Here is a 27,830-nt window from a genome sequence, read left to right as displayed (position 1 = left end):
ATAAACTGGATAATTTTTTACACCATACACAAAAATAAATTAAAAATAAATTAAAGGGCTAAATGATACCTGAAACCATAAAAATCCTAACAGAAGACATAGATAGTAACTCCTTTGACATCAGCCATAGCAACTTCTTTCTAGATATGTTCCCTGAGGCAAAAGAAACAAAAGCAAAAATAAACTATTGGGACTACACCAAAATAAAAAGCTTTTTCATAGAGAAGCAAACAATTAGCAAAACTAAAAGGCAACCTACTGGATGGGAAAAAGTATTTACAAATGACATATCTGATAAAGGGCTAGTATTCAAAATATATGAAGAACTCAAAACTCAACACCCAAAAGCCAAATAATGCAACTTTTAAAAAAAGGCAAAAGACACGAATAGACATTTCTCCAAAGAAGACATACAGATGGCTAACAGACACATGAAAAGATGCTCAACATCACTTACCATCAGGGAAATGCAAATCAAAACCTCAATGAGATATCACCTCACATCTGCCAGAATGGCTAAAATCAAAAACACAAGAAATAGCAGGTGTCAGCAAGGTTGTGGAGGAAAAGGAACCCTCGTGCACTGTTGGTGGGAATGTAAACTAATACAGCCACTGCGGAAAACAGTATGGGGGGGTCCTCAAAAAGTTAAAAATAGAACCACTCTATGATCCACCAATCGCACTATTGGGTATTTACCTAAATAATACAAGAATACTAATTCAGAGGGATATGTGCACCTCTATGTTTATAATGGCATTATTTACAATAGCCGAGGTATGGAAGCAGCCTAAGTATACAAAGTAGTATAAGTATACAAAGAAGATGTGATATATATATATATATACATATGTACATATATATGTGTATATATGTATATATATGTATATATGTACATATATATGTGTATATATATATGTATATATGTGTGTGTATATATATATGTACATATATATATATATATATATGTACATATATATATATATATATATATATATATATTCAGCCATAAAAAAGAGTGAAATCTTGCCAGTTGCAATGACATGGATAGAGCTAGAGAGTATAATGCTAAGCAAAATACATCAGTCAGAGAAAGACAAACACCATATCATTTCATTCATATGTGGAATTTAAGAAACAAAACAAATGATCAAAGGAAAAAAGAGAGAGACACAAATCAAGAAACAGACCCTTAACCATAGAGAACAAACTATACCATAGGGGAAGTGGGCAGGCGGATGGGTTGAATAGGTGATGGAGATTAAAGAGGGTACTTGTTGTGATGAGCAGCGAGTGATGTATTGAAGTGCTGAATCACTGTATTGTACACCTGAAACTAATATAACTAATATGTTAACTGAAATTACAATAAAAACTTAAAAAGCCAGAAAAGATGTGGTAAACACACACACACACACACACACACACACACACACACACACACACACCATGCTGACTTATCATTTGAGAAGTTTGGGAAAGTACTTTACATGAATTTTCATTTAATCCTCATAAAAAGTTAATGGGACAAGAACCGTTACTAGTGTCATTTGTAGATAGAAAAACTAGGGTTTAAGGGAAGATATTATTTGTTCACATACACATAGTTAACTGATTGTCATCGTTATAGTTTGAACTTAGGCATCCAATCCCAGAATTTACACCACTGCTATTCCATGATTTTTCACTTTTAGTCAATACATGCGCTCTGTTCACTCTCAGTTCTTTGTGCCTCTTCTGCCCTTTGACTTGGAGAGTTATGCTCCCTTTCTTGCCTTAAAAACTATGATTAATACCCATTTAACTCAGACTGAAGCTTTGATTAATCAACCCAGTCTGGCTCTGTTGCCTTCCTATGAACCATTCTGTTAATATAGCACTTCATCATCTATATCCTTATCTGTTTCCCTACCAGACTATAAACAGTCACATCTCAAGTCCTTCTGTGTCCTAACTCTAGCAGAGTGCATGATATATAGCAGGCATGTGATAAATATCAGCTGAATGAATTAAAGTATAATAAGTCATGTTAGGGGCTCCTGGGTGGCTCAGTAGGTTAAACGTCTGACTCTTGATTTCCGCTCAGGTCATGATCTCACAGTTCGTGAGATAAAGCCCTGCGTCTGGTTCTGCACTGACAGCATGGAGTCTGTTTGGGATTCTCTCTCTCCCTTCTCTCTTTCTCTCTCAAAATAAATAAACAAGCAAGCAAACAAACAGACATTAAAAAAAATCACATTAGCCTGGCAGTACCTGGGGTTTAGATGCTGTAAATGAATGAAGCCAGGGTCACTCCATAAAATTATTTTTAGAATAATTTAGAATTATTCATAGAATCAGGCCATGGCTCTATTGAGCTTGACTGTTTTCATTCTAGGAGTGTCTTAAGAGAGATGGGATTGAAAACCCAACCCATTTCTTTTGAAGTTCAAAGACATTAATCATATGTGATATATTACTGTAGCCCTGATCAAGACTACATGATAGGAAAGGACAATGAAGGCCCCAGAAAAAGGCAGTGTTGTCAGGGAAAGCGGAGTCTAGGCTGTTGATACGGACTCAAAACCAGAGTTTGGAGAACCAGTGGGGAGTTGTGACAAGGACTCACAGCACCTGTGATCTAGCCTCCCAGTGCCGTGGACACCCTGTGAGTGTGAAGTAGAAGGAACACATGGATGGAAGTAGTACTTTCACTTGTTTTTTTTTTTTTTTCTAATGTTTATTCATTTTGGAGAGACAGAGAAGGGGGGGGAGAGTATGTGCATGTGAGTGGAGGAGGGGCAGAGAGAGAGAGAGAGAGAGGGAGACAGAGGATCTGAAGCAGGCTCTCACAGACAGCAATGAGCCCGATGTGGGGCTCAAACTCACGAACTGTGAGATCATGACCTGATCTGAAGTCCAATGCTCAACCAACTGAGCTATCCAGGTATCCTCTTTCACTTGGTCTTAATGCAACAGGTGGAGTTCCATGGTGTTGACAGTCATTAACACTTTCCAAATAGGAAGCCTGGTTAGGTCCCCAACAATATAGACTAAAAATCTATGTATTACCAGGATTTCAGCAAATGGTAGTGCTGAGGCTCCCCTTTCAGCAGCAGTGGGGAAAGGACTGGTCTCAACATAAGTGGCATTTCCATGGCTAGCCATGACGTCTGTGTTCCACCACTGGGAACAAGGAGTGACCATACAGGAAGGCAAGACCAGCGGGGGAAGCTGTCCCGAGATTAGCAGACACTGTATCTGTGTATGAGTGTTGCATGCACTTTAGTCAGACCTTTCCTAGTTATTAGTTGAAGGCAAGGAATGAGAACTGATTCACAGACAGGTGTAAGCTATACTGGCAATCCTTAGGAGTGCTGACTCAGGGCAAGAGAAACATAGGCAGACTAGATTTCCCCTTCATTTGACATGTTTGGGTTTGGTGTCATAATTTAGTTGTTAAAGAAAATGTTTGGATCAGAGGTTGTTGAGGTCTGAAAACCTGGATAACAGAAATCTATAATAAAAGTGAATAAAACAGATCTTCAAAAATATGAAGCCTTACCCCAATCATGCTAAGGACAGTCACATGCAGTCATGAAAATTGAGACTGTACAGAAAACAGAGCAGGAACATGTTTTATTTGAGACAAGTTTTATTTGAAGCACAAGCTTTATTTGAAACAAAAGCTTTATTTAAAAAGGGATTTATTTGAAAAAGTTTTATTTGATACAAAACTATTTGTAGGCATTCTGGAGCCTCTCATATACAGGCAAAAGAAATTAGATCATATATGCAATAGAGCAGAAGAAACGCTTTATTTGGAAAGGCAAAAACACTGCTAAAACATCTAAAATGTTGGCATTGTATATGATTATGAGAAAAGGAAAACCCTTCTGATAAAGAGGGCATGTTCATGAAAGAAATTAATATGTAAATGACATAGATCATAGTCTGTGAAGACAACCTTGCCATATCTTACAAAATACACTCATTGGAATCTTACTGAAATTGTAGACAGGAGATTCAGTTTGTGTTCTGGATACACTGCCTTAAGATACGAAGCCTTGACATTACTACATCCCAGTCAGCATAAGCTCCTTCCAGATGGCGGGATATCTCAGTTCCTGCTTCATAGCTACGTCGGCCATGAAGTAAGCGCCAGTTATCAAAAGTAATCACATCACCTAGACAAAACATTTTTTCAATATGAATAATCATGTGTTTCAATGATTTGCAGAGCTAGAAAATATAAAATGCAAAATAACATGGATACTTTGTTCACATCAAGAAATAGTATGTTTCTTTTTTTCCTGTTGTTTTTGATGTTTGTTTTATTTGTTTCAAGTTTTTATTTAAATAAAAATGAAAAAGTTAACATATATCATAATATTGGTTTCAGGAATAGAATTTAGTGATTCATCATTTCCATATAATACCTGGTGCTCATCACAAGTGCCCTCCTTAATCCACATCACCTACTTAACCTGGCGCCCCACCCACCTCCCCTCCAGCAACACTCATTTTGTTCTCTCTAGTTGAGAGTCTGCTTCTCTCTTTCCCCCTATGTTCTTCTGTTTTGTTTCTTCAATTCCACATACAAGTGAAATCATATGGTATTTGTCTTTCTCGGACTGAAAATTGTACATTCATTTTTTCACACAATCAGATCATTGAATGCAAACTGCTTTAGACCTTTTGACATTTATAGTCCAGGCTTCTGTAGACACTTTTATAATTTTTACCTAAAATATTATCTTTAAAAAATGTTTATTTATTTATTTTGAGAGAGAGAGAGTGCACACGCACATGCACACATGAGCGGGGTAGGGGCAGAGACAAAGAATCCCAAGCAGGGTCTGCACCGTCAGCACAGAGCCAGATGAGGGGTTCCATCAATCCCACGACCCTGAGATCATGAACCTGAGCCCAAATCAAGAGTCAGACACTCAACCGACTGAGCCACACAGATGCCCCTAAAATATTATCTTTGTGTAAAACTTTGAATTGCTCTTTGTGGTTGTTATTTAGCTCTTACTTGGAAATATTTCTTTCCAAACCAATTTGACAATAAATTTCATATATTGGAAAAAAAAAAAAGGAAATATTTCTTTCCAGTTTAACAGCTTCAGATAATTATAAGGATAGTCTAATTATAAGGAAGAAGACTTGGTCTGTCTTCTATGTTCCTAGTATTTTGTGTACATTATTTCTAAGCCTCATAAAAATACTGAAAAGGGTGTTAGTTCCATCTCTTCATTTGAGAAAACTGAGGCTCCAGGAAGTTGAGGGATTTGCCTAAAACTACACAGCCATTAAATGGTAGAGCTTCAATTCCAACTTCTATTTTTTGGTATTTTTCTCTCATGATATTTCCATTTTATATGTTACTGCTCTTAAAATCAACCAGTTGTGACTGCCTATCAGTGGATTTATAGAGGTTTCCAATATTACTTTATTATGCCAAAGATCAATTAAAAAGCTAATTATGATTAGAATCTTCCCCTTAGCCAAATCAACAGCAGAGAGAAATTCTGTTTTTTATGATAGATATCAAAAGCCTCAAGTTTGAGATCACTTCACTGAGTCAGGGTGGTCCAGAACAAACACCATGCTCTCTATTCCTTTATTTCAAGTAGCTGGACTACTTCAAAAAAATTGTTTTAAAGTTTATTTATTTTTGAGAGTCAGAGAGAGACAGATCATGAGCAGGAGAGGGGCAGAGAGAGAGGGAGACACAGAATCCGAAGCAGGCTCCAGGCTCTGAGCTGTCAGCACAGAGCTCTAACCCAGGAGCCGTGAGATCCTGACCTGAGCCGAAGTCAGATGCTTAACTGACCGAGCCACCCAGGTGTCCGTGGCTGGACTACTTCAAGTACACTTCATTTCAGGTAGCACTATCTCTGCCAGAGCAAATAAGCTAAATGAGTAAACATTAATCCTCTACTTTAGAGAGAATCATAGGGATAATTTTATTTGTTTTCCAGGATAGAAGAATTAAGACTCGGTTTGTATTGACGGGCTATCAGGATAGAAAACCTAAGTTATCAGTCTTGACATCAGAAGTGAGATTTCATTTGGTTTATAGCTTCTCTCTCATGTATTTATTCTTTAGGTTGGAGGTTATTAAATTTTGGTGTGATTAAAGATTACTTATGAGTCTGCTAGAAATGAATATTTTTAGGGGCACCTGGGTGGCTCAGGCAGTTGAATGTCTGACTTCGCCCTAGGTCATGGTCTCGTGCTTCGTGAGTTTGAGCCCCACATCCAGCTTGCTGCTGTCAGCCTGTCAGCGCAAAGCCGGTTTGGGATCCTCTGTCCCCCTCTCTCTGCCCCTCCCCCGCTTGCACTCTCCCAAAAATACATAAATATTTTGAAAAAGAAAAGAATATTTTTCAGTCTGAAGAGGCAATAGAGCAGTGGTTGGGGCCAGGAGTCTGCTATTTAATCCAGCTGGCTGCTCGCAAAGATTGTTGTAAGTGTTCCACATGCCATATATGAGAGAAACTGCTCTAGATCTTGCTCTAAATGGTTAAGGTTGAAGAAAATCCCTGTGTTGAGTTTGAGAAAATGTGTTCACTGACCTGGATTCATCTTGAAAGTAACCTTGTATTCTTTACAGTTCATGAGGTCAACAAACTCCTTCAGAGCAGCATAAAAAGGCTGAACTCTTTCAACAGGTACATCAAATACAGTGTCTCTGGTTGCATTATTGAAGTTGATGCGGATCACTTGGTCTTTATCATCTAATCTATTTTTTAAAGAGAAAAAAGTTAAAATATATAAGCCATGAAGTATTTATTTACATTCCTGAGGGTCAATTTGTCTTGGGAGATGTGTCTGAAATACAGTATTAATGAATCCAGAAACATGTACAGAAGGTATTGAGGTTATCTGTGGTACAGTATAGTCATTTGCTGTTTATTCATTCATTTAAGTTTTTTTCTTTTAATTTTAAATCCAGTATAGTTATACAGTGTTCTATTAATTTCAGGTGTATGATATAGTGATTCAACACTTCAGTACATAGTGCTCATCAAGATACGTGTACTCTTTTTTTTTTTTTAAGTTTACTTATTCACTCTGAGAGAGAGAGAGAGAGAGGGAGAGAAAGAGAGAGGGAGAGTGTGCACAAGCAGGGGAGGGTCAGAGAGAGAGGGAGAGAGAATCCCATGCAGGCTCCGCACGTTAGTACAAAGCCCACTGTGGGACTTGAACGCATGAACTGTGAGATCATGACCCGATACAAAGTCAGACGCTTAACCAACTGAGCCATGCAGGTGCCTCAAAATATGTACGCTCTTAAACCCCCTCACTTATTTCACCCCTCCTCTGGTAATAGCAATTTGTTCTTTATAGCCAAGAGTCGGTTTCTTGGTTTGTCTTTCTTTTTTTTTCCCTTTGTTTTGTTTCTTAAATTCTACATAGGAGTGAAATCAGATAGTATTTGTCTTTCTCTGACTTATTTTGCTTAGCATTGTGCTCTCTCTAGCTCTATCTATGTTGCAAATGTCAAGATAGCATTCTTTTTTATGGCTGAGAAATACTCCATTATATATACACACATATATCACCTCTTTATCACACCTGGGCTGCTTCCATATTTTGGCTATTTTAAGTAATGCTGCAATAAACACTGGGATGCAGTGTATTAATGTTTTTGTATTTCTTTGGGTAAATATTCAGTAGTGGAATTACTGGATCATATGTTAGTTCTATTTTTAATTTTTTGAGGAAGCTCCACGGTGTTTTCCACAGTGGCTGCACCAGTTTGCATTCCCACCAACAGTGCATGAGGGTTCCCTTTTCTCCACATCCTCACCAACACTTATTGTATCTTATGCTTTTGATTTTAGCCATTCTGACAGGTGTGATGTAACATCTCACTGTGGTTCTGGTTTGCATTTCCCTGAATATTAGTGATGTTGAGTATCTGTTCATTTTGGAGATCCATTTAGCAGGTGTTTTTTGAAATCTTACTACATAAGTGCCTGAATGTTTCAAATTAATTTAAAATAAATGTTACTGAAAGATTCCAGTTAAAAAGTTGTTTTTTTTGTTTAGGAAAATGAATTCATTCTTCATTCTTTAAAATAGTAGCTTTTATGTATTAGAATATTTTTATGTTACAAGTTCATGGGTCAACCACTTTAAGGTTTTTGAGTATGATTTTATTGAAGCATGACTGGGAAGAAAAATCTATTTTCTAAAAGTTTGAAATGCACTGTTCTAATTCCATCCTTAGTTTATTTTTTTTATTTTTTTATTTATTTTTAATTTTTTTTAATGTTTATTTTTGAGACAGAGAGAGACAGAGCATGAATAGGGGAGGGGCAGAGAGAGGGAGACACAGAATCTGAAACAGGCTCCAGGCTCTGAGCTGTCAGCACAGAGCCCGATGCGGGGCTCGAACTTGTGGACTGTGAGATCATGACCTGAGCCGAAGTCGGACGCTTAACCGACCAAGCCACGCAGGCGCCCCTCCATCCTTAGTTTATAGATAGGGAAACTAAGACACAGTGAAAAGAAGAATCTAGCCTAAGATATGTTCTTTTTATCTCTCTATACACTATTTATCTTAGTATATAGGCTTCTAGAAGACCAATACTCTAACTCATTTAGTGTTGTATTCTCAGCGAGCCTGGACATAATAGGCAGTTAATAAATACTCACTGCATACGCTACGCTCTATATTTTTTAAGTGTCTTGGGACAGTACCAAGGTCTTTTTAGTATTTTGGAGATAGTATATTGTGATCACTCTATCCTTCCTTAGAATATGGATCATGATCATGACAATGTAAGATAATACTACTTTTGATATAAGAATAGATACCATTATTTCTGCATTTAAGCTATTCTGGTTAGAATTGGCACAACATGAGCATTGTCTAGACACAGAAGCAAAAGGAAGAGATTTTTTTTTTTAAGTTTTTTGGGAAGGTGACTTTCAGCTAGTCCTAAAGCATTGACCAACTCTCTCATTTGTTTATATAGAAATAGGAAGGATGGATGAAAACTGAAGGTGGGCAAGGAAGGTGGCCAAGTATGGAGGGGTGTTCCTGGGCCAGCCCGGGAGGTGGTACTATGAGCCTATATGTGACTGGGACCCAGACCTGATGGGTCAAACCAAACAGACTAGCATGTGTGCCAGGGCTTGGTGACACTGCTTTGGGGTCTAGATCACACTTAGCTGACCAATCACACAGAGTGAACTGTTAACAACAAATCAGGGTACAGGAGGAAAATGTGACTGCCTATAGTATCCAAATTGTAGCTCTCTGGGTCCCTGTGCTTTGTGACTCAGATTAATATTTAATCCTTTTAGCCAAAGGCAATTGTAATGGTAAACTCTAAGAATGGGTCATTAGCTGCAACTCTTTGCTTTTTGATAGTGATAGAAAACTACCTATTGGACCCACACTGGGGAAAAAAGTGAAAGAAAGGAATTGGTTTTCAGTAAGGCTCTTGGGCTCTTAAAATGAGAATTTACATATACTGATTAAAAAACAGGAGTGCTGGGTGGGTCAGTCAGTTGGGCATCCTACTATAGCTCAGGTCATGATCTCACAGTTCAGTTCATGAGATCGAGCCCCACGTTGGGCTGTGTGCTGACAGCTCAGAGCCTGGAGCCTGCTTCGGATTCTGTGTCTCCCTCCCTCTCTGCCCCTCCCCCGCTAACGTGCTCTCTCTGTCTCTCAAAAATGAATAAACATTAAAAAAATTTTTTTTAAATAAATAAATTTAAAAAAAAACAAATATGACTGAATAGGCAAGGAGAGACCTTCTTCCTTCCCCCATCCTCTCTACACAGGTAAAGAATATTCTGTGACTTGCAGGTTGCAGCTTTATGAACAGAGAATCAAGGAAAAGGTCCATCAGCAGAAGACTGTAGACCTCCAGGTTTGAGTGGCACAAAGGGCAGTTCTTGACCTTTCAATTGCCCTGTTTGAGTTTACATTGAGGGTTTCAGACCCTTTCAAAGTTTCTGAGAACATTTTGTCTTTTATTCTTATCTTTGAGAATTGCCCCTGATCCTCTTTCCCTCCTCTCTCCCAGTTTTATTCTTGGTACATACAATAACACCCTTTGTGCCAGCCTCTGTGTCACTGACAAGGATGTCACAACTTTGAACCTTCTTGGACGTCTTCCACCCAAGCCAGTCTGGTGATCTGTTTCTTTTTCACTAACACTGTAGTTCCTTGATGGAAATGGTTGTGCTAGCAATGAGCTCTCCCTTTTAGAGTCCATGTGTGTATCCTCACCTATCAGTGAAAGGAATTTTGTGACTCATTAATTTAAGAAAAATCAGAACTGTATGCCCCATGGACCATTGTATTACACTTTCATTTCTTTATTTCACATATATAGATAATAATAATCAATATTGTCTCTTTCTCTCTGTCTCTTTTCATTCGCCTGGTGTTTACTCTGTCTAAAAAAAGACACAAATTCATTATTTAGCATTTTTAGCAATGACATGAGGGGAAACAGAAAGCAAACTTAATTATGAGTCTAGAGAAGACATTATTCTAACGATTGAACAATGTTAGAGGAGATGATTGGTTGACATCTTGAAGATCAACCTAAAATGTCACAGTAAGCAGGAAATTCTGCATGCCACCACAGAATGAAAGGGAGGTCCCAATTCAGGGTTACATGCTGAGGAAGTGTAAAAGGCCCCATCGATGAGGAGTAACTGGCTATAGACTAGCGATATGTAAAAGGTAAACATTTAAACGTAAACCAGCATCATGGCGACTACAGATCAGCAAAAGCAAAATGTCATCAGTGACGCCAATAAAAGAGCCCAGTGAAAGGACTCAGAGAATCATCTCCCGCACTCAGAGGTGGTGCCATGAATACTCCTCATTAGTTACAATAGTCGGTCTCATTGAGAGACGTGATATTTGATGGGATTTTTTGAATTTGTTGTGGGTAAGTCGTTGTGGTATTGCCCACCACATCACATTTTATTAGGATCTGCAAGAACAATTTATTTCTCCCTTAGAACTACGTTGAATCTTGGGAATTGTTTATGTTCCCTCCTTACTTTGGTCTATAGAAACTCACAGCTGAAACTGAAATCTATCATGAGTAGATGTGTTGGACTTTCTAGAATTTTGGCTAGCTAAAATTTATTCTGCCCTTTTCAGAGCCAGGCACTGTGATAAAGCAGTCTATCCATTGTCTCTATAATTCCCACTTCGATTATGTGTGGTAGGCATTAAAATTACTCCCTTTTTACCAGAAAAGAGACAGCTTAGCAAGTCTAAGTCACTAGAGCATGATCACCGCACTAACAAGCCAAGGAGTGGGAATGGTGTTCATGCGACTGAACTTGTAATCACTAGGATGCACTGGTGTAGCTTAATCTGATCCTTATGATTTTTTTCCTAGTTTATTTGTTTATTTGTTATTATACTGCCTTGCACCTAACTCTGCCAGCAGCCTCCGAGATCTTTTTGTACTAGATAGAACATATACATCTCGAAAGAGTTAAAAATTTAACCGTGAGGAAAATTAAATTAATCCAAACACTCCATAGACAAAGTTCCTCAATTAATTGAAAACCCTATTTGTTTCACCTCCTGTTGTTAAAAATACATTTTTAAGTGGATTAATGTTAATCACTTGATATTCCCAAGGGATATCCCCAAGACCTTGAAAATGGCCAAATTCTGGAATTTTACTATAAAAAACAACAAAGCCAAATTGCGATTCAGATGACATACACTCAACTAATGTCACTTACTTACTAAGGGTTATTTGTTCTTTTGTTTGTTTTGCCTCCATTCTCTAGCCTGCAATTATATTCAACAAAACTGAAATCTGTTATGGGTTTTTAAGACAATTTTTGAATAGTTAAAACCGACCTGTTAAAACTAAGACTCCAACAGTCATTTCTTCTCTTTCCCACTGTGATGACCTGACCACTCAGAGAACGTTATTCTGAACTACAATTTATTTTTGATGGCTGTCTTTCTCTGAAACCCTTCATCCAATCTGTCAGGAAAATATGCTGTTTCAACCTGCAAAATACATGCATAAGCAGACACTTCTCCACACTGCCACTACCACCATATGGTCACTCATGTTCAAGTTACCCTCACCTCCAGCCTGCTGTCCTGCAGCAACTTCCTGACTGGTCTTCCTGTTCCTGCCTTTGCCCCTCTCCACTGTATTCAGCACAGCAGCCAGGGTGATCCATTCAAAATATACATAAATTTATCTAAGTATAAGTGTCTCTCTTCTGGTCAAAATCTTGCAGCAGCTCCCTATTTCACTAAGAGGGAAAGGCAATATGTTTTTAAACAATGGATAACAAGGCTCTACATGAGCTTAGCTCCCATCTGAACTCCTCTCTTAACATTGCTCCACACGGGCCTCCTTGCTGTCCCTTGAACACATCAGATGTGTTCTTAAGGTCTTTAGGACATTTGCTCTAGCTGTTTCTGGAAACTGCTCCTCTTCTGAGCAAACTCCTTCACTCCTCTAAGTTTTTGCTCAACTATCACCTACTCAGTAAAGCTTTTCCTCACCACATACTAAATGCAAGTTCCATCATCCCTAAGTCTTTGGTTCTGCAGATTCCCCTTATTCTACCCTACTACACCTGTTTTCTTAAGTACTTAAAAATGTTTTAATGATCATTGCAATTCACTCGTTTGTTTTCAAATCTCTAATTTTCTCTTCCCCCATTAGACTTGAAATTACATGAGGGCAGGAATCTTTGTTTTGTCCACGGATGTATCCCAACTACCAAGAAGAGTGGCTGCCTTTAATAAAAACTTGTTGGATGAATAAATGAAGGTCACATGTTTATACAAGAGAGATGAGTTAGGATATTGGGGATTTGATTATTCAGTGACTTAATTGTCATATTATTTTTCTGTTTCTCCTAAAAGAAGAACACAGACTCAACTCTAAAATTGGAAACACCCCCAAATTCATGAACTGAGATTTGATTAAATAAATCCTATCTTAGAAACATAAGGTAAGATAATTCTTGAATAAAAGGATAAATTTGTGGCCTTTGTAAGTAAATCCTTGGAAAAATTATGAGGAAATAATGTTAAATGAAAAAATAACAAAATCTATATAAGGAAATATGATTTTGGTTGGCATTGATTTAGGCAGACATTTCTGGTTTTTTTTAATCAGCTCGTGAGGTTCAGGTGAGACTGACTCTGCTCCAGAGATGAACACGTAATCCAGAATGGCCAGTTGGAATTTTCTGATTTCCTGGCCATGGCGATTGCTTCAAGGATGGACTTAATTACAAATTGGGCAGTGGGTTGTCTAGTTTTGTTACAGCTATTGGGAAATGAGGACTTTCTGTGTGTGTGATTACCAGCTCTAAAAACAATGAAAATGTAGGGCTTCTATTGACATCTTTGAAAATTAGGCCAACACAGAGGACGGCAAAGCTGTAAGATGAAGAAAAAAGAGATCAATATCAGATGATGTTGTTTAACATCAGATGATGTTGGATCTACCTAATTTGAGTTATATTCTTTCCCTTCTGGCTGAAAGGATTTTGACTAGTACAATCCTAACTGATTATAATTCTGTAGAACTTGTATTTAAAATAAAAAAATCAAGTGTAGGGGCGCCTGTGTGGCTCAGTCAGTTAAGCATCTGACTTGGTTTCAGCTCAGGTCATGGTCTCGAATTTCATGCATTTGAGCCCCGCATCGGACTCTGTGCTGACAGTGCAGAGCCTGCTTGGGATTCTCTTTCTCAATCTCTCTCTCTCTCTGCCCCTCCCCCATTTGCTCTCTCTCAAAATGAATAAATGTAAAAAAAGTTTTTAAAAATCAAGTGTATATAGTCTTAGTTATTTCTCTTATATAATTAGCAAGAGATTTCATGGAATTTGATCAAGATTTTTTTATGATGAGAATATTCTTTTTTCTTCTTTTTCCCTCTAAAATTGGATTAAACTGTTAATAAAAAGTAAAGCTCTGGAGTTAATCAAAGCTCTTCTGTTTAAGCTTTACATTTAGGTTAATGAAGTTTTTGCAGTCAGCTGTTTAACTGCTATGAGAAATGTATAAATAGTACTTACTCTATAATCTTGTGTTTGGATTGTACAGAGAAATCACAGTAATCCACTCCAATGTCTGTAAAGTCCACGAAAGTGGAAGACAAAATCTGGAATGCTCGAGGATTTTTTTCCTTGAGCTTTTGGCATACATTAAACCCATCTACAATTTCTGAATCACCCCCCGTGACTGTTTGTTTTATGCAGTGCAGAAGCTGAACCTGTGAAAAGAAATAGAGAAATGTCTTTTAAAATGATAAACACACTTTTTGACACTGTTAAAGATTCAGACAGATATGAATGCACTAAAGTCAACAAAACTTTTAAATCTCTTTTGTGTCAGCAGGCAAAGGGATTGGAGAGAAAAAGTTGCTTTTAATCAACACCCTATAGTTCAAACATTGTTTCAGCTTGAGACATGAACACAGGCATAATAATTTTCGTTTGTAAACAAAAGGCACAGATCATAATGGCTACAGGGAGTGAACACTTCATATTGGAATATTTATGTACTTCATATTGGCTTTACAGAGGTGGTGGGATTTAAACTGGGAAAAGGAGGCTGGATAAGATTTTGGACAGTTAGAGGGGCGCCTGGGTGGCTCAGTCGGTTGGGCTCCTGACTTCCACTCAGGTCATGATCTCACAGTTTGTGGGTTCAAGCCCCATGTTGGGCTCTATGCTGACAGCTCAGAGCCTGGAGCTTGCTTCAGACTGTTTCTCCCTCTCTCTCTGCTCCTCCCCTGCTTGCGCTCTGTCTCTCTCTCTCTCTCAAAAATAAAATAAACATTAAAGAAAATTTTGAAAAGATTTTGGATAGCTAGAGCAGAATGGAGAAAGCAAATCACATGCAGTGATCATGGATATGCAAAAATGCACGCTGAACAGGATATCAAAATGTTTGGCTGCAATAGGGGGTCATGACTGAAAAGAATGTCACGACTGAAAAGAATAGACCCAGTTGAAAAGGTAACTGGAGCCCTCATCATGGCGTCTTGAATGTCAGATGAAGAATATTGGGCTTTCTCTTGGGTACAGAGGGGAATTGTTAAAGGCTTGTGAATATGGATGTAAGGTAGCCAAGACTGAGTTGAAGAATATTAGTCTGGGGGTGCACGTAGGATAAATTTTTTTAAAGGGGGGAGTTAGTGAGAAAGTTACTCCTTAAGAATTTAATGAGACAGTTCAGGTATAAGGATACAAAGAGAATGGAGGTTAGGTGGGGCTATGAGAATGAATAACCCCAAGAAACACTGGGAATAAGAAACCAAAACGATAGTTATTTTTACTAAGATTTAGGGAGAAATGTTTGACATTATTTATTTTGAAAAGCAAAAAATAGTAAAATTTTAAAATATCATTTTTTGAATGGAGTTTATATGACTCCTTTTGGTAAGTTAGCATGTGTGAGTGATTTTGAATACCTAATTTAGACTCAGCTTTTCTGCTAAAAGAAACGAACACTATTTAGCTGTGAAAACTTCATTCTAATTTAAATAAAAGTAAAAATCAAGTCTGACAGTTCTTGTAGAAAGAAAGAGGCAAATATGATCAAACATCAAGACCAGGAGAAGCATGAGTGGGAAAAATATCCATTTGGCTTGGTTATTTCCATAGATGGTCTAGAATGGGGCTATCCATTCAAACTTTCTGCATTGATGGAGATGTTCGTTCTGCACCGCCCAATACAGTAGACTCCAGTCCCATATGGCTGTTGTGCACTTGAAATGTGGTCAGTGTGACTGAGGAAACTGCATTTTAAATTTTATTTCATCTTAATATAAATTAAAATTTAAATGATCACATATGGCTGGTGACTACTGTATGGGATAGTGCAGATCCAGAACACAAATCCTGCTTTCTTTCCCCAAAAGGCACAGATCTTCTATTTTAAATCTTATACATACTTGTTCTCAAATTATAGTTGTACGTTTATCAATTCCTTACAACAGTCCTTAGAATTTGATACTTTCATCTCCATTTTATGGTTGAAGAAACTGACACCCAGAAGTGAAAAAGCTGGGCAGCTAGTAAGAACGTAGCTACCACCTGGTAACACTGACATTCAAACCTTGATCTATTTGCTTCAAAATCTTCATAAAGCAAGTCCTTTCCTATAAAAGGGGAGATCCCTTTACAGGACTCTTAATAATTCAGTATTGTGTGGTGTGTGTATGTATGTGCTTTGTAAACTTAAATTCCCATTTCAGGTTGACAATGCCCTTTTTTCTGATGTTAGGGGAGCACTAGTCTAAATTAATAATGGTTCTGCCTTTAAATTGATGCCAATTTGTAGGCTTGAAAAAGTATGTACATAAGCTGACCAAGTCATCTCAGAAAACCATTTCATCACCAGGGCTATGAAGGGTCAAGCAGCATGATTAACGAGGGAGAAATGAAGACACCAACCTCAAGTCTACCAAACTCTAAAAAGGCAAAATAATGACAGACCTCTCTCTTTGAGAGAATCAGTGTTCTTTCAATCCTCTTAGATTTTGCCATAATGAAGTCACAGAATATTTCAAATATAAATCTTTAAAACAGATCAACCGATGTCTTTTACATAGATGCAATCTTAAGAAAGAAAAAAGATGACTGATGCTGCCAGACAACACTTCCACGGCTAATTCAAAAGGTAAATAGGTGCCTGATGTGTATAAAATCCAATTTTATTTCATGTAAGTCACTCAGGACCAAAAACATTTTCTTTCTAAATGTTACTTTATGGCAGCATGTGACTTTTGGCCAAAGACAGTGAGCAAAGGAACATCCGTTTCATTAAAGATGTGTCTCCTTATCTCTGCCCCACATGATCCAAATTGATGAAACTCCACTTTCAACAGGTAACTTACTATTCAGATCATTTCATCTGCACTGAAAAGAAAAGCAACTTATTCTATATGTCATAAAAAACCTCAAACTTTAGTACAAAGACCCCTGAATGATTCAAAATGGAAACTTGAACAATAGCACAAACAGGTGCCTACAATCTAATTGTTCCCGTACTACAATCTAGACGTTTTAGGAATCATCTTTCATTTGAAAATCTTCTGTCAGGTCTTTTATCCTTGGATGTTTCACTTGCTGACAGAGACAGGTACAACTCTGCGGTGTTTCTCTGCCTCTTTATAGCATATCTATGAAGTCTCTGTTACATGAAAGGTGCTGGGTTAATCTCAAGATACAGAAAAGTGTAAGATTCAGTTCCTGTATTTGACGAGTTTTTAATGTTTGACAAAGCCTATGCTCATCACATTATACCAATTATAGTAATTAGAAAGTCCAACTCAAGACCAGCATGGTGTGGTGAAAAACTATACAGAGGCCTGGATTAAGTTTCAAGTGTTCTATTAGTCAGATGTCACCCTGTGAAAGCATTTAACCTTGCTGTGTGTCATTTCGCCCTCATTTCATTATTCCAACATAAAAAGGCATAATTGTCTCCCTTACAGAATGTTAGGAGGGATCAAAATAATATAAGTAAAAATACTTTGAAAAAGTATAAAATGCTATGAAAATGTCAAGCATTATATTATACTTCAAGAATATTTGTAAATCACTTAAAAATGTGATTATGTAATGACTTTTCCTTAGGCTTTCAATTGTAACCCAGCAATAAAACCTGAACTCATAAAAACTAGCAGATAATTTAAAAATTAAAATAGAATCTTTAGTTTTCTAGTGTGATCTTTTAATCTTTATTGCATCCAACTTCTCCAACCTGTCTTTGGTTGATGAACTGAGCTGATTAGTTTGGCTTTTAATCCCAAGTTTTAGCGAATCTCTGGGAAACATTTAGAACAAATCACATTGTGTGTCTTCACTGGCCCCTCATCTCCACCCAAAAGGTGACTATAGGACTCCTGTCACTGTCATCATTTTGTCCAAAAAAATCATGTGGTGTTTTACAGTCAACAAAATAATTTAAAACATGTGAAATTAAATACTAAAACTAGCGGGGTGCCTGGGTGGCTCAGTCGGTTGGGCATCTGACTTCGGCTCAGGTCATGATCTCATCCTCCATGGGTTCGAGCCCCACGTCGGGCTCTCTGCTGACAGCTCAGAGCCTGGAGCCTGTTTCAGATTCTGTGTCTCCGTCGCTCTCTGACCCTCCCCTGCTCAAGCTCTGTCTCTGTCTCTCTCAAAAATAAATAAACATTAAAGAGAAATTGAAAAAAAAAACACCTAAAACTAGCTTAGTTAACACTGGCGAGGGAAATGGGTTAACTAGGGCACGGAGAAAACTTGTTCAGTTAACATGATGAAGAAAAACAGATTAATTTTGATTTTGGCCCATTTTGCCTTCACTGGCTAGAGAATTGCTCAAAATGTCCACTTCTGCTTACCTTTGAAGATACAGATTTCTGTGTGGATATTTCATTTAATCTCATTTAGCTATAAAAATAGGAACAAGATATCTTTCAAAGGTATCGTTCTGGCCATTTATTTCTTGGTTTAACAAAATGATGCTTTTGTAAATATGTTGCTGGTTTAGTAGAATGGCAATTTTGTAAAAATGCAGTGGCAGAGCATCCTTCCAGAAATTGTCCTAGAGGGTTTGTGGCTCCATGCTAAGCATCTCCCTCCTTGAGGAGCAATCCAATACATGGGAGAGTAGATGGTTTCCAAATACAGTAAAACCTTGGTTTGCGAGCATAATTCATTCCAGAAACATGCTTGTAATCCAACGCACTTGTATATCAAAGCGAATTTTAAGAACCATTGGCTCACTTGTGGTCATGTGACATTTGGCATCACGTACTACTCATATTGCAAGACATGCTTGTTTATCAAGTTAAAATTTATTAGAAATGTTTGCTCATCTTGCAGAACAGTTGCAGAACAAGTTACTTGCGATCCAAGGTTTTACTGTACAGCCATGGTTATTCTGCTCCTTGCATTCCCACCCCTTTGTAGTGAGTATTTGCAGCTCATAAAAGGTGGGGTTTACTTCCTCACCTTTTGAAGGTAGGCTAAACTTATGATTTCTTTAGATTAATAAAACATTAATGCAGAGGTGACATTGCACTGATGACTAATGTAGATCTCAAGAGGCCTTCATGTTTTGGCTTGCTCTCTGAAAATTCACATAAGCCTGGGCTAGCCTGCTGGTGGATAGCAGATTAAGTAGAGCAGAGGCAAGACACCTTAGGTTTTCAACACAGGTCAACCAGTTCTTAGCCAGCCCAACAGCAGAACTGTCCAGCTGGACATAGCCTGAATTATAAAAACATGTGCTAAGTAAATGGCTATTCTTTTAAGCCATTAAATTATGAAGTGGTTTTTATGCAGCAATCGTTAACTGATACAAATGATGGCCATGTGACTTTATGGGAAAACCCTCAATTTTATTCCCTGGTTTTATTTTCTTTTTTAAGTCTCTTGGGAACAGTAAATATGCAAAAAGACCTCAAGATGCACTGCTATCATAAAATTTGTCTAGGCAAAGCAAAATGTGCCAATAATTATTTCCAGAAAGAAACAAAGAAATTTTTTTTAAACACATGAAAATCTTCTCTCCCTTGGGAATGTTAGGCTATTCAAGATTTAGGTATAGACATTTTTTTTGGATTGTGCTTGAAGAAAGATCTACATAAGACAGATTAGTTAGTGAAATATATGGACTTGTAGTCTCAAAATATAGAAGGATATTGGTCCTTGGCCTGCCTTGTGGAAAATATGTTGAGGCTCACCTTACCCCAGGTGGATGATGGAGGGCTGGATAATCAGTGTGAAAGCTTAGCTTCCCGGTTGTGTAAGCCACATTGTTTGCGTCAATTTTGTCTTGCACTTGCCAAGTATGTCTGTCAAATACAAGAAACATATGTTTAAACAGGCTGTCACCAAGCCAGAGGAAATGTGTTAGAATGAACTGGATACATAGGGGAAATGGAAACTTTTCATTTTATGAAATAATTACCATAATGATGTGAGCCAGGAAGAGAGCTCGACCTTTCCTTGTCCAAAGTAACCATTTCAGAATATGCATCTCCTCCCTTCTTTTCCCTTCTCCGAAGAAAAATACATTTACACATTAGTCTGTCCCACAGAGTTTATTGTAGGTTATGTTTTTTAATAGCTAAATGCATTTAAAAAGCATTTATTAAAGTGAAATTCACAGAACATAAAATGAACCATTTTATGTGGTTTTTTTTTTTTAAGTTTATTTTGAGAGATTGAGTGAGCAGGGGAGGGGGCAGAGAGAGATGGAGAGAGAGAATGTCAAGCAGCTCCGTGCTGTCATCACAGAGCCTGGAGTGGGGCTTAATACCATGAACTGTGAGATCATGACCTGAGCTGAAATCAAGAGTCAGATCCTCAACTGAGTCATGCAGCTGCCCCAAAATAAACTATTAAAGTGGACAATTCAGTGGCCCTTAGGACATACACAATATTGGTAACCATTACTTTTGTTTATCTAGTTTCAAAGCATTTCCATAACTCCACATTGAAACCTCTTACCCGTTACAAATTTTCTTTCCATTCTGCCCTTCTCTCAGTCACTGGCAAACACCATATCATAAATCTATCTTTAAGTTTTTGGGGAGCTGCCAAACTATTTTCCATAGTGGTTGGACCACTTTACTTTCCCACTAGCAGTATGTGAGGGTTCCAGTTTCTTCACATCCTCATCAACACTTGTCATTTTCTAGTTTTTGTTGTTGTTCTTGCTGCTTCTGTTGTTATTTTTAACCATCTCAGTGGGTGTAAAGTGGTATTTCATAATTTTGATGTGTATTTTCCTAATGGTTAATGATGTTGAGCATCTTTTCATGTACTTGTTGGCTGTTTGTATATTTACTTTGGAGAAATGCTTGTTCAAGTCCTTTGCCCATTTTTAAAATTTTTTTTTTTTCAACGTTTATTTATTTTTGGGACAGAGAGAGACAGAGCATGAACGGGGGAGGGGCAGAGAGAGAGGGAGACACAGAATCGGAAACAGGCTCCAGGCTCTGAGCCATCAGCCCAGAGCCCGACGCGGGGCTCGAACTCACGGACCGCGAGATCGTGACCTGGCTGAAGTCGGACGCTTAACCGACTGCGCCACCCAGGCGCCCCAGCTTTGCCCATTTTTAAATTGAGTGTTGTGTTTTGTTTTGTTTTGTTTTTAAATTTGTACGAGTACTTTATATAGCCTGGATACTAGAGACCCTTAACAGACATATGATTTACAACTATTTTTACCCCTTCTATAGATTGTCTTTTTATTTTCTTAGAAATGATATTTGATGCTCAAAAGTTTTAAATTTTGATGAGGACCAATTCATCTATTTTTGTTGTTGTGTTTTTGGTGTTGTTTCTAAGAATCCATTTCCCAGTCCAAGGTCATGAAGATTTATCCTAAGTTTTCTTCAATGAATTTTATGGTTTTATATCTAGGTCCTTGATCTCTTTGTGTTAATTTTTGTATGATGTGTGAGGAAAGGGGCCAACTTCATTCTTCTGCATGTGCATATACTGTTGTCTCAGCACCATTTTTTGAAGGGACTGTTCTTTCCTCATTAAAAGGGTTCAGCATCTTTGTTAAAAATCAATTAGCCACGGATGTGTGGGCTTACTTCTGGACTCTCAGTTCTGTTCCATTAGTCTATATGTCTATTCTTATTTCAGCACCACAATATTTTGATTACTGTAGGTTTGTAGTAAGTTTTGTTTGTTTATTGTTTTTTTTTTTATTGGTAGTAAGTTTTGAAATCAGGAAGTATGAATCCTCCAACTTTGTTCTTGTTTTTTTAGGATTGTTTTGGCTATTCAGAGCCCCTTGCAATTTCATATGAATTTGAACATTGCTTTTCCATTTCTACAAGAAGGCTATTGGAATTTTGGTAAGCATTACATTGAATCTGTAGATTACCTTGGTAATAATCACATCTTAATATTTTGTCTTCCATTCCATGAATGTGGGATGTCTTTCAATTTATTAGGTCTTTTTAAATTTCTTTCAGTGTTTTGTAGCTTTCATTTTACAAGTCTTCCACCTCCTTGGTTAAAATGATTCCTAGGTATTTTATTCTGGATGTTATTGTAAATGAAAATTTTTTTTAAATTTCTTTCTCAGATTGTTCACTGCTAGTGTATATAAACACAACTGATTTCTGTGTATTGGTCTTATATTCTGAAACCTTGCTGAATTCATTGAATACCTCTAATAGCTTTGTGTGTGTGTGTGTGTGTGTGTGTGTGTGTGTGTGCACATATGCATGCATATTCTATGGGGTTTTCTATATATTGGATCATGCTATCTGTGAAGAGAGATAAATATACTTATTCCTTTCTCATTTGTATACCTTTATTTCTATTTCTTGCCTAACTGTCCTGCCCCAAACTTCCAGTACAATATTGAATAGCAGTGGTGAAAAACAGCACTCTTCTCTTGTTCCTGATCTACAGGGAACATAATTAATTTTTATTTTATTTTATTTTATTTAATAAATTTTTAATTACACTCGGATAATTATTACTCAGATCAGGAAATATAACTTTAAGCTTATATGTCCTATCCCAACCAGAATCTCACCTCTCTCTTCTTCAAAGTAACTGCATCCATAACTTCTGTATTTATCATTTCTTTGCATTTCTGTATATTTTTACCCTTGCATATGCACCCTCAGACACTATGTTTAATATTTCCCATTAACAATTGTTAAGTCTTTCAAGTCTCTTAATCAGGTTTCCCCTCCAGCTTGTTCTTAAAATTTATTGTTTGAAGAACTTGGGAACTTGACCTATAGAGTTCCTCACAGTCTTGTCTTTGCTGATTGCATATCATGGTGTAGTTCAACATGTTTCCCTGTCCTCTGTGTTTCTAGAAAATTGGCAATTAAGTGCAGAGGCTTGGGCAAACTCTACTTTCTCTCTTTTGCAAAACTACAGATGACATTGTGCTCTTTTATTCCAAGATACAGAATTTTGAGATGTCTTTCTTTTTGTGATGTTTGTACACACTTATGCTCAGTAGCTAGATCCACTAAAGTTATTGGGGGTCTCAAATAGTGAAATACCAAATTAATAATTTCTTTTTTATTTATCAGTTGGAATACTCTTAAAAAGATCTATCTACTTTCCTTCATCTAGTATTTGGTTACTCTATGTAATAGCTTACTTAGCGATAATGAGATAAATACTTGATTCCTTCACTTTATTTACCATTTTATAATATGATGGATTAGTTTTCTCTCACTCCAAGATGAATAATTAGGTTTTTTTTTGAAAATAATACTATTGATGAAAATATATTAAAACTAGATAGAGGTAATGGCTTCACAACATTGTCAATGTATTAAATGACACAGGACTGTGTCAATTAACTTTAAAATTGTTAATTTTATGTTATGTCAATTTTACCTCCAGTACAAAAAAAAAATAGCTTGGCTTAAAAGTTAAAAAGAAAGTTAGTAGAAGAACTAAGGATTACTTGCAACTCTGTGGCCAGAAAATAAACCAATATTCAGATTTTGTAAGGCTTTTCCTTTGGAAGATTGAGGCCATGTGTAATTAGAAGCAAGCTGTATTTTAAAATAAGCCAAAGCTGGTGTGAAAATTGTGTCACTATATATGCACATCATTTTATTGCTGTTATAATGTCTATTTATTAATTTATGTTCACATTTATCAAATCATTTTTCAATAAATATATGTTGAACAACTACTCTATTCCAGGCATAGTTTTAGCATTAGAGATATAGCAGGAAACAGGGAGTAAGAGAGACAAATAAACGAGTAATTACCAAATGCAGTAACAGAGATGAGTGCTATGAAGAAAATAAAGCAAGGTAAAGAGGTAAGGATATTGGGGGTCAGGAGAATATCATGGCAGGGATAATGCTTTGGGGGGTGCTCCAGAAGACCTAGAAGAAAAGAAGAAATGTGAATTTCTGGGAGATGTGTTTTAGAAAGAGGAATCTGAAGTGAAAGGTAGGATTTCTTCCCCAGGTTCTGGGATTGAGGATGAAACTAGCTATTTGGCTCCGTGTTTTTTTTTTTTTTTTAATTTTTTCCATTAAAATTTAAAATGGAAAGGCTGGTAAATCTTTCAGCAAAGTTTAAAGTACCATCTATATGTGGCCATAAGCTGGAAAGAGACCCAGTGAAAGAAGAGGAGTATATATAGCCTGCTGCAATTCATTTCAAATATGAGTCAGACAATCCATTATACTGTAGTGACTACAGCCAGGAAATACATGTTCTCTATGAATTCATGTCACTCCATGACCCATACCTAATATAGATTCTGGCTCTTGTCACCATCAGCATTCCAAGAATAATCAACATGTAGTAAAGGACTTAAGGATGCTAAAAAAGGAGTTTTATCAAATTGTAGAATATATAATATCTTCTAAGAAGATGATGCTTTTGACATTGTGAGTAGGAAATGACTATATTTAGATTTTCTTTTCAAGAGTGTTGATGGTTTTGCATTGATTCACCTACATTCCCTTTTCTGTTTTCTCCTATGATCAGGGGTAAACTAACTGAAATTCATGCAGCCAAGAGCTGGCTGAGATTCAAGATGAACGCATTAGCCAGGGAACAGATCTTTTCTTTGTTTGACATTAACTGGCTGTAGAACAGGGATGGGGCCTGTGACTTGGCATCATCAAAGCAGTTCTCCAGCCTTCTGTGCTAACTGGCAGAGGATGATAAACATTTTTCAGTCTTAAAGTGTCTTAGGCACGGTATGGGATGTGTAGCCTAAAAGTCTATATGCGCACGTAATGATAAATCCCAGGAAAGGAGCTTGCCAATTCCAATCATAAAACATTCTCATAATAGTTATAGCATAAGTCTGGAAAAATCCTAGAAATGTCATTTGGTCTACCTTTCTACCTCCATATAGAAATGAATCAGGCCAAGAAGGCTGCTGCTGATTGTTTATAAGTTTTCACGTATCCTTCTCAAATCCGAAGGAAAACACAGCAGAAATAAATGCAAATGTGACCCATTGGCCTGTGGAGAAACTGTTTTAAAAGCTCACTTGTGGGACCTTAGTGAGATGAGGGTGTATTTACATGCATCTTTCATTAGAAATAGATTCCAGTGTTCTTCCAAGTAAAACAACTCGAGCAGATTATCAGGAACCATCATGACTGAGGCAGAGATGAAGCACCAGGTTTCTCTAAAACTAGAGGTAGGCTCAGCATAGCATCTGAATCCATTGATATAGACTTGCCTGGTGTTGTGCAAGGACAGGTCATTGAAACTGTGCACACAATCCTGCTTTTGCCAGAGATGCTATTTTAAACAAATCTATGTATTTCCACTGAGCTACTTGTGTCATTCTCAGAATTGGACAAACCAAACACAGACTCTTAACTACAGAGAACAAACTGGTGGTTACCAATGGGGGAGGGGAAGAGGTGAAGGGGATTAAGAACACAGTTATCAGGATGAGCACTGAGTGATGTATAGAACTGTTGAATCACTATATTGTACACCTGAAACTCATATAGCACTGCATGTTAACTATACTGGAATTTAGTTCCAGATAAAAGAAATTTCTTTTATATTTTCCATTTAAGGATTTTGTCAAAAGCTTCTGAACATTAAAATTGTGACTTTTCGAGACTATTTTGTGGGCTCGGTTTGAATACTAATTCACTAGATCCATCCAAGTTAGATGGCCAGTCATAGATATTCATGATATTTCATCATGTTTTATGACAAATTTGAATCTTTTTGTGTGTATAGAATGCTTACATATTGTTTTTGCTAGATTTGTTCTTTATAGCATTGGTGACAGATTTTATAATCTTTTGGTTCGTGGCACACTCTTGGAATATCATGCTGGATTTATTAGTAATCTTTTTCTTTTTTAAAGTTCTACTTATATGAAAAGATGCTCTACCAGTGCGACCTGGACTTATTATCACCAACAGCTACAATCTCTAGTCTCAACCCACTGCAAGCTGGTCTCCTCAGGCAATAGAAGAATGCCTTCTTTTGATTATTATTACTTGTCCTGTTGGATCTAAAACATAATGCTCATATATGTTAATTTTTTTTACATTTTTTAAATGTTTATTTTTGAGAGAGAGAGACAGAGACAGAGACAGAGCATGAGCAGGGGAGGGGCAGAGAGAGAGGGAGACACAGAATCCAAAGCAGGCTCCATACTCTGAGCTGTCAGCACAGAGCCTGATGTGGGGCTTGAACCCACCACAAACCATGAGATCATGACTTGAGCCAAAGTCAGTGTCTTAACCAAGTGAGCCACCCAGGTGCCCCATGTTAATTTTTTTTGAAGTTTTAACATAGAAAATTAAATTTCTAATTTATAGTCATCCAAATAAAGATTATATACTGTGTAATATTTCTAATTGTAGTTGTGGCACATGCACAGATGACTTCCCAGATGCAGTCACTCTGCAGAGCTTCAGATATTTATTTTTCCACAATCACTTGTTAGATACACACAACGGCCAGGAATTGAGGGAGTGAAAAGGACAGACATGGTACTTGCACCTCATGGAATGTGCAGTCTGTGGGGAAGGAAATTATTGTGATTTATCTTTCAAAGCTAAAGTACGAGGTCTTATGAGAAGAAAGAAAGGAAGATTAAGTGGAGACCTGAAGATTGAGTAGGATTTACCCAGAAGGGCAAAGATCATTGGGGGGGGGGGGGGGGGGGGGAGAAATAGTATGTGAAAAGGCCCAGTGGAGGGAGAGAACATGGCCTATCAGAGGAAGTGAGAGAAGTCCAATATGGGCTGGAATGGAGTTTGCTCTGTGGCTGTTGTTGGCTTTGCTTCAAATTTCTGCTTCCCTTGTCCTGTAAAGTCTTACAAAAAGTCTCATTACATTAGGGAACTGAGTTGAAACATACCCTTTATCTCATAGCATTTAACCCACTGCCAAAAATATTTGTTGAATGAAGGCATGGACTGTAAAACAGTAAATTGTGTTACTTTCCTGGTTGTCTGGCTATTAACTTTAATCTTGACCTAAGTCATATGTTTTAGGTATATTTAAATCATGAATAATTTGGCCACCAATCATAAAGCTTTCTTCTGAGAAAAAGACTCCAAATTAAGCAGTACAGGGACAGTAAGGACAAAGGAAAATGAAGTTCCAGATAAAAGTAAAGGAGAGAAACCAGAGAATCTTAGAATGTTATTAGCCATAGTTTGGAAACACAGCTTAAAACCATAACAAAAAGTTTCTGAATCATATCTCCTTTTAATAATTAAGGAAAATTCACATAAAAATTAGCAACATCAAATGATTAAGGTTTAATGTCATAAAGTTATTTTAAGAAAAAGAATGCATAAGGGTGCCTGGGTGGTTCAGTCGGTTAAGTGTCCGACTTCGGTTCAGGTCATGATCTCCCTGCTCGTGAGTTCAAGCCCCACATCCGGCTCTGTGCTGACAGCTCATAGCCTGGAGCCTGCTTTGGATTCTGTGTCTCCCTCTCTCCCTGCCCCTCCTCTGCTTGCGCTCTGTCTCTCTCTGTCTCTCTCTCTCTCCAAAATAAACATTAAGAAATTTTTTAAATAAAGAAAAAGAATGAGTAGCAAAATAGCATACCTACAGATAATACATACCAGAAGGACATGCCCTCCAAAGATAAAAAATATTCTAGTTTTTCCATTTCTAATTTCTATTTTCTATTTACAGCTACTTCTGTTGAGTCCAGAACACATTGATGAAATGATACAATGTATGAAAAAGTAACTTAATCAGATATAGAAACTCAAATATGGAATGATATATTCAGAAAGGAAAAGTCTTAAAAATCATTAAAAATGAAAACTAAGCTAGAAGAAATGCCCTATTGAATAAGCACAACAGATAACACCTTTGGATAA

At 37.2% G+C, this 27,830-nt stretch overlaps 1 protein-coding gene across 1 annotated transcript in view; it reads right to left on the bottom strand.

Annotated features, from left to right (window-relative positions):
• Positions 1-3,616: 3,616 nt before the first annotated feature.
• The window catches only part of BBOX1 (gamma-butyrobetaine hydroxylase 1), a 52,900-nt gene continuing 28,686 nt past the window's right edge, over positions 3,617-27,830 (bottom strand). Inside the window, exons 4-7 of the mRNA XM_030333433.1 lie at positions 19,724-19,829; positions 14,050-14,246; positions 6,564-6,730; positions 3,617-4,166 (exon numbers count right to left, since the gene is read on the bottom strand). Of these exons, the coding sequence (XP_030189293.1) occupies positions 4,006-4,166; positions 6,564-6,730; positions 14,050-14,246; positions 19,724-19,829 (631 nt within the window). The 3' untranslated portion in view covers positions 3,617-4,005. The remainder of the gene's footprint in view (positions 4,167-6,563; positions 6,731-14,049; positions 14,247-19,723; positions 19,830-27,830) is intronic.

This window comes from Lynx canadensis, chromosome D1 (genome assembly GCF_007474595.2).
Source record: "Lynx canadensis isolate LIC74 chromosome D1, mLynCan4.pri.v2, whole genome shotgun sequence".
Lineage (NCBI taxonomy): Eukaryota > Metazoa > Chordata > Mammalia > Carnivora > Felidae > Lynx > Lynx canadensis.
Note: the sequence above shows the minus strand (reverse complement) of the source record. Positions and strands in the feature narration are given on the sequence as shown.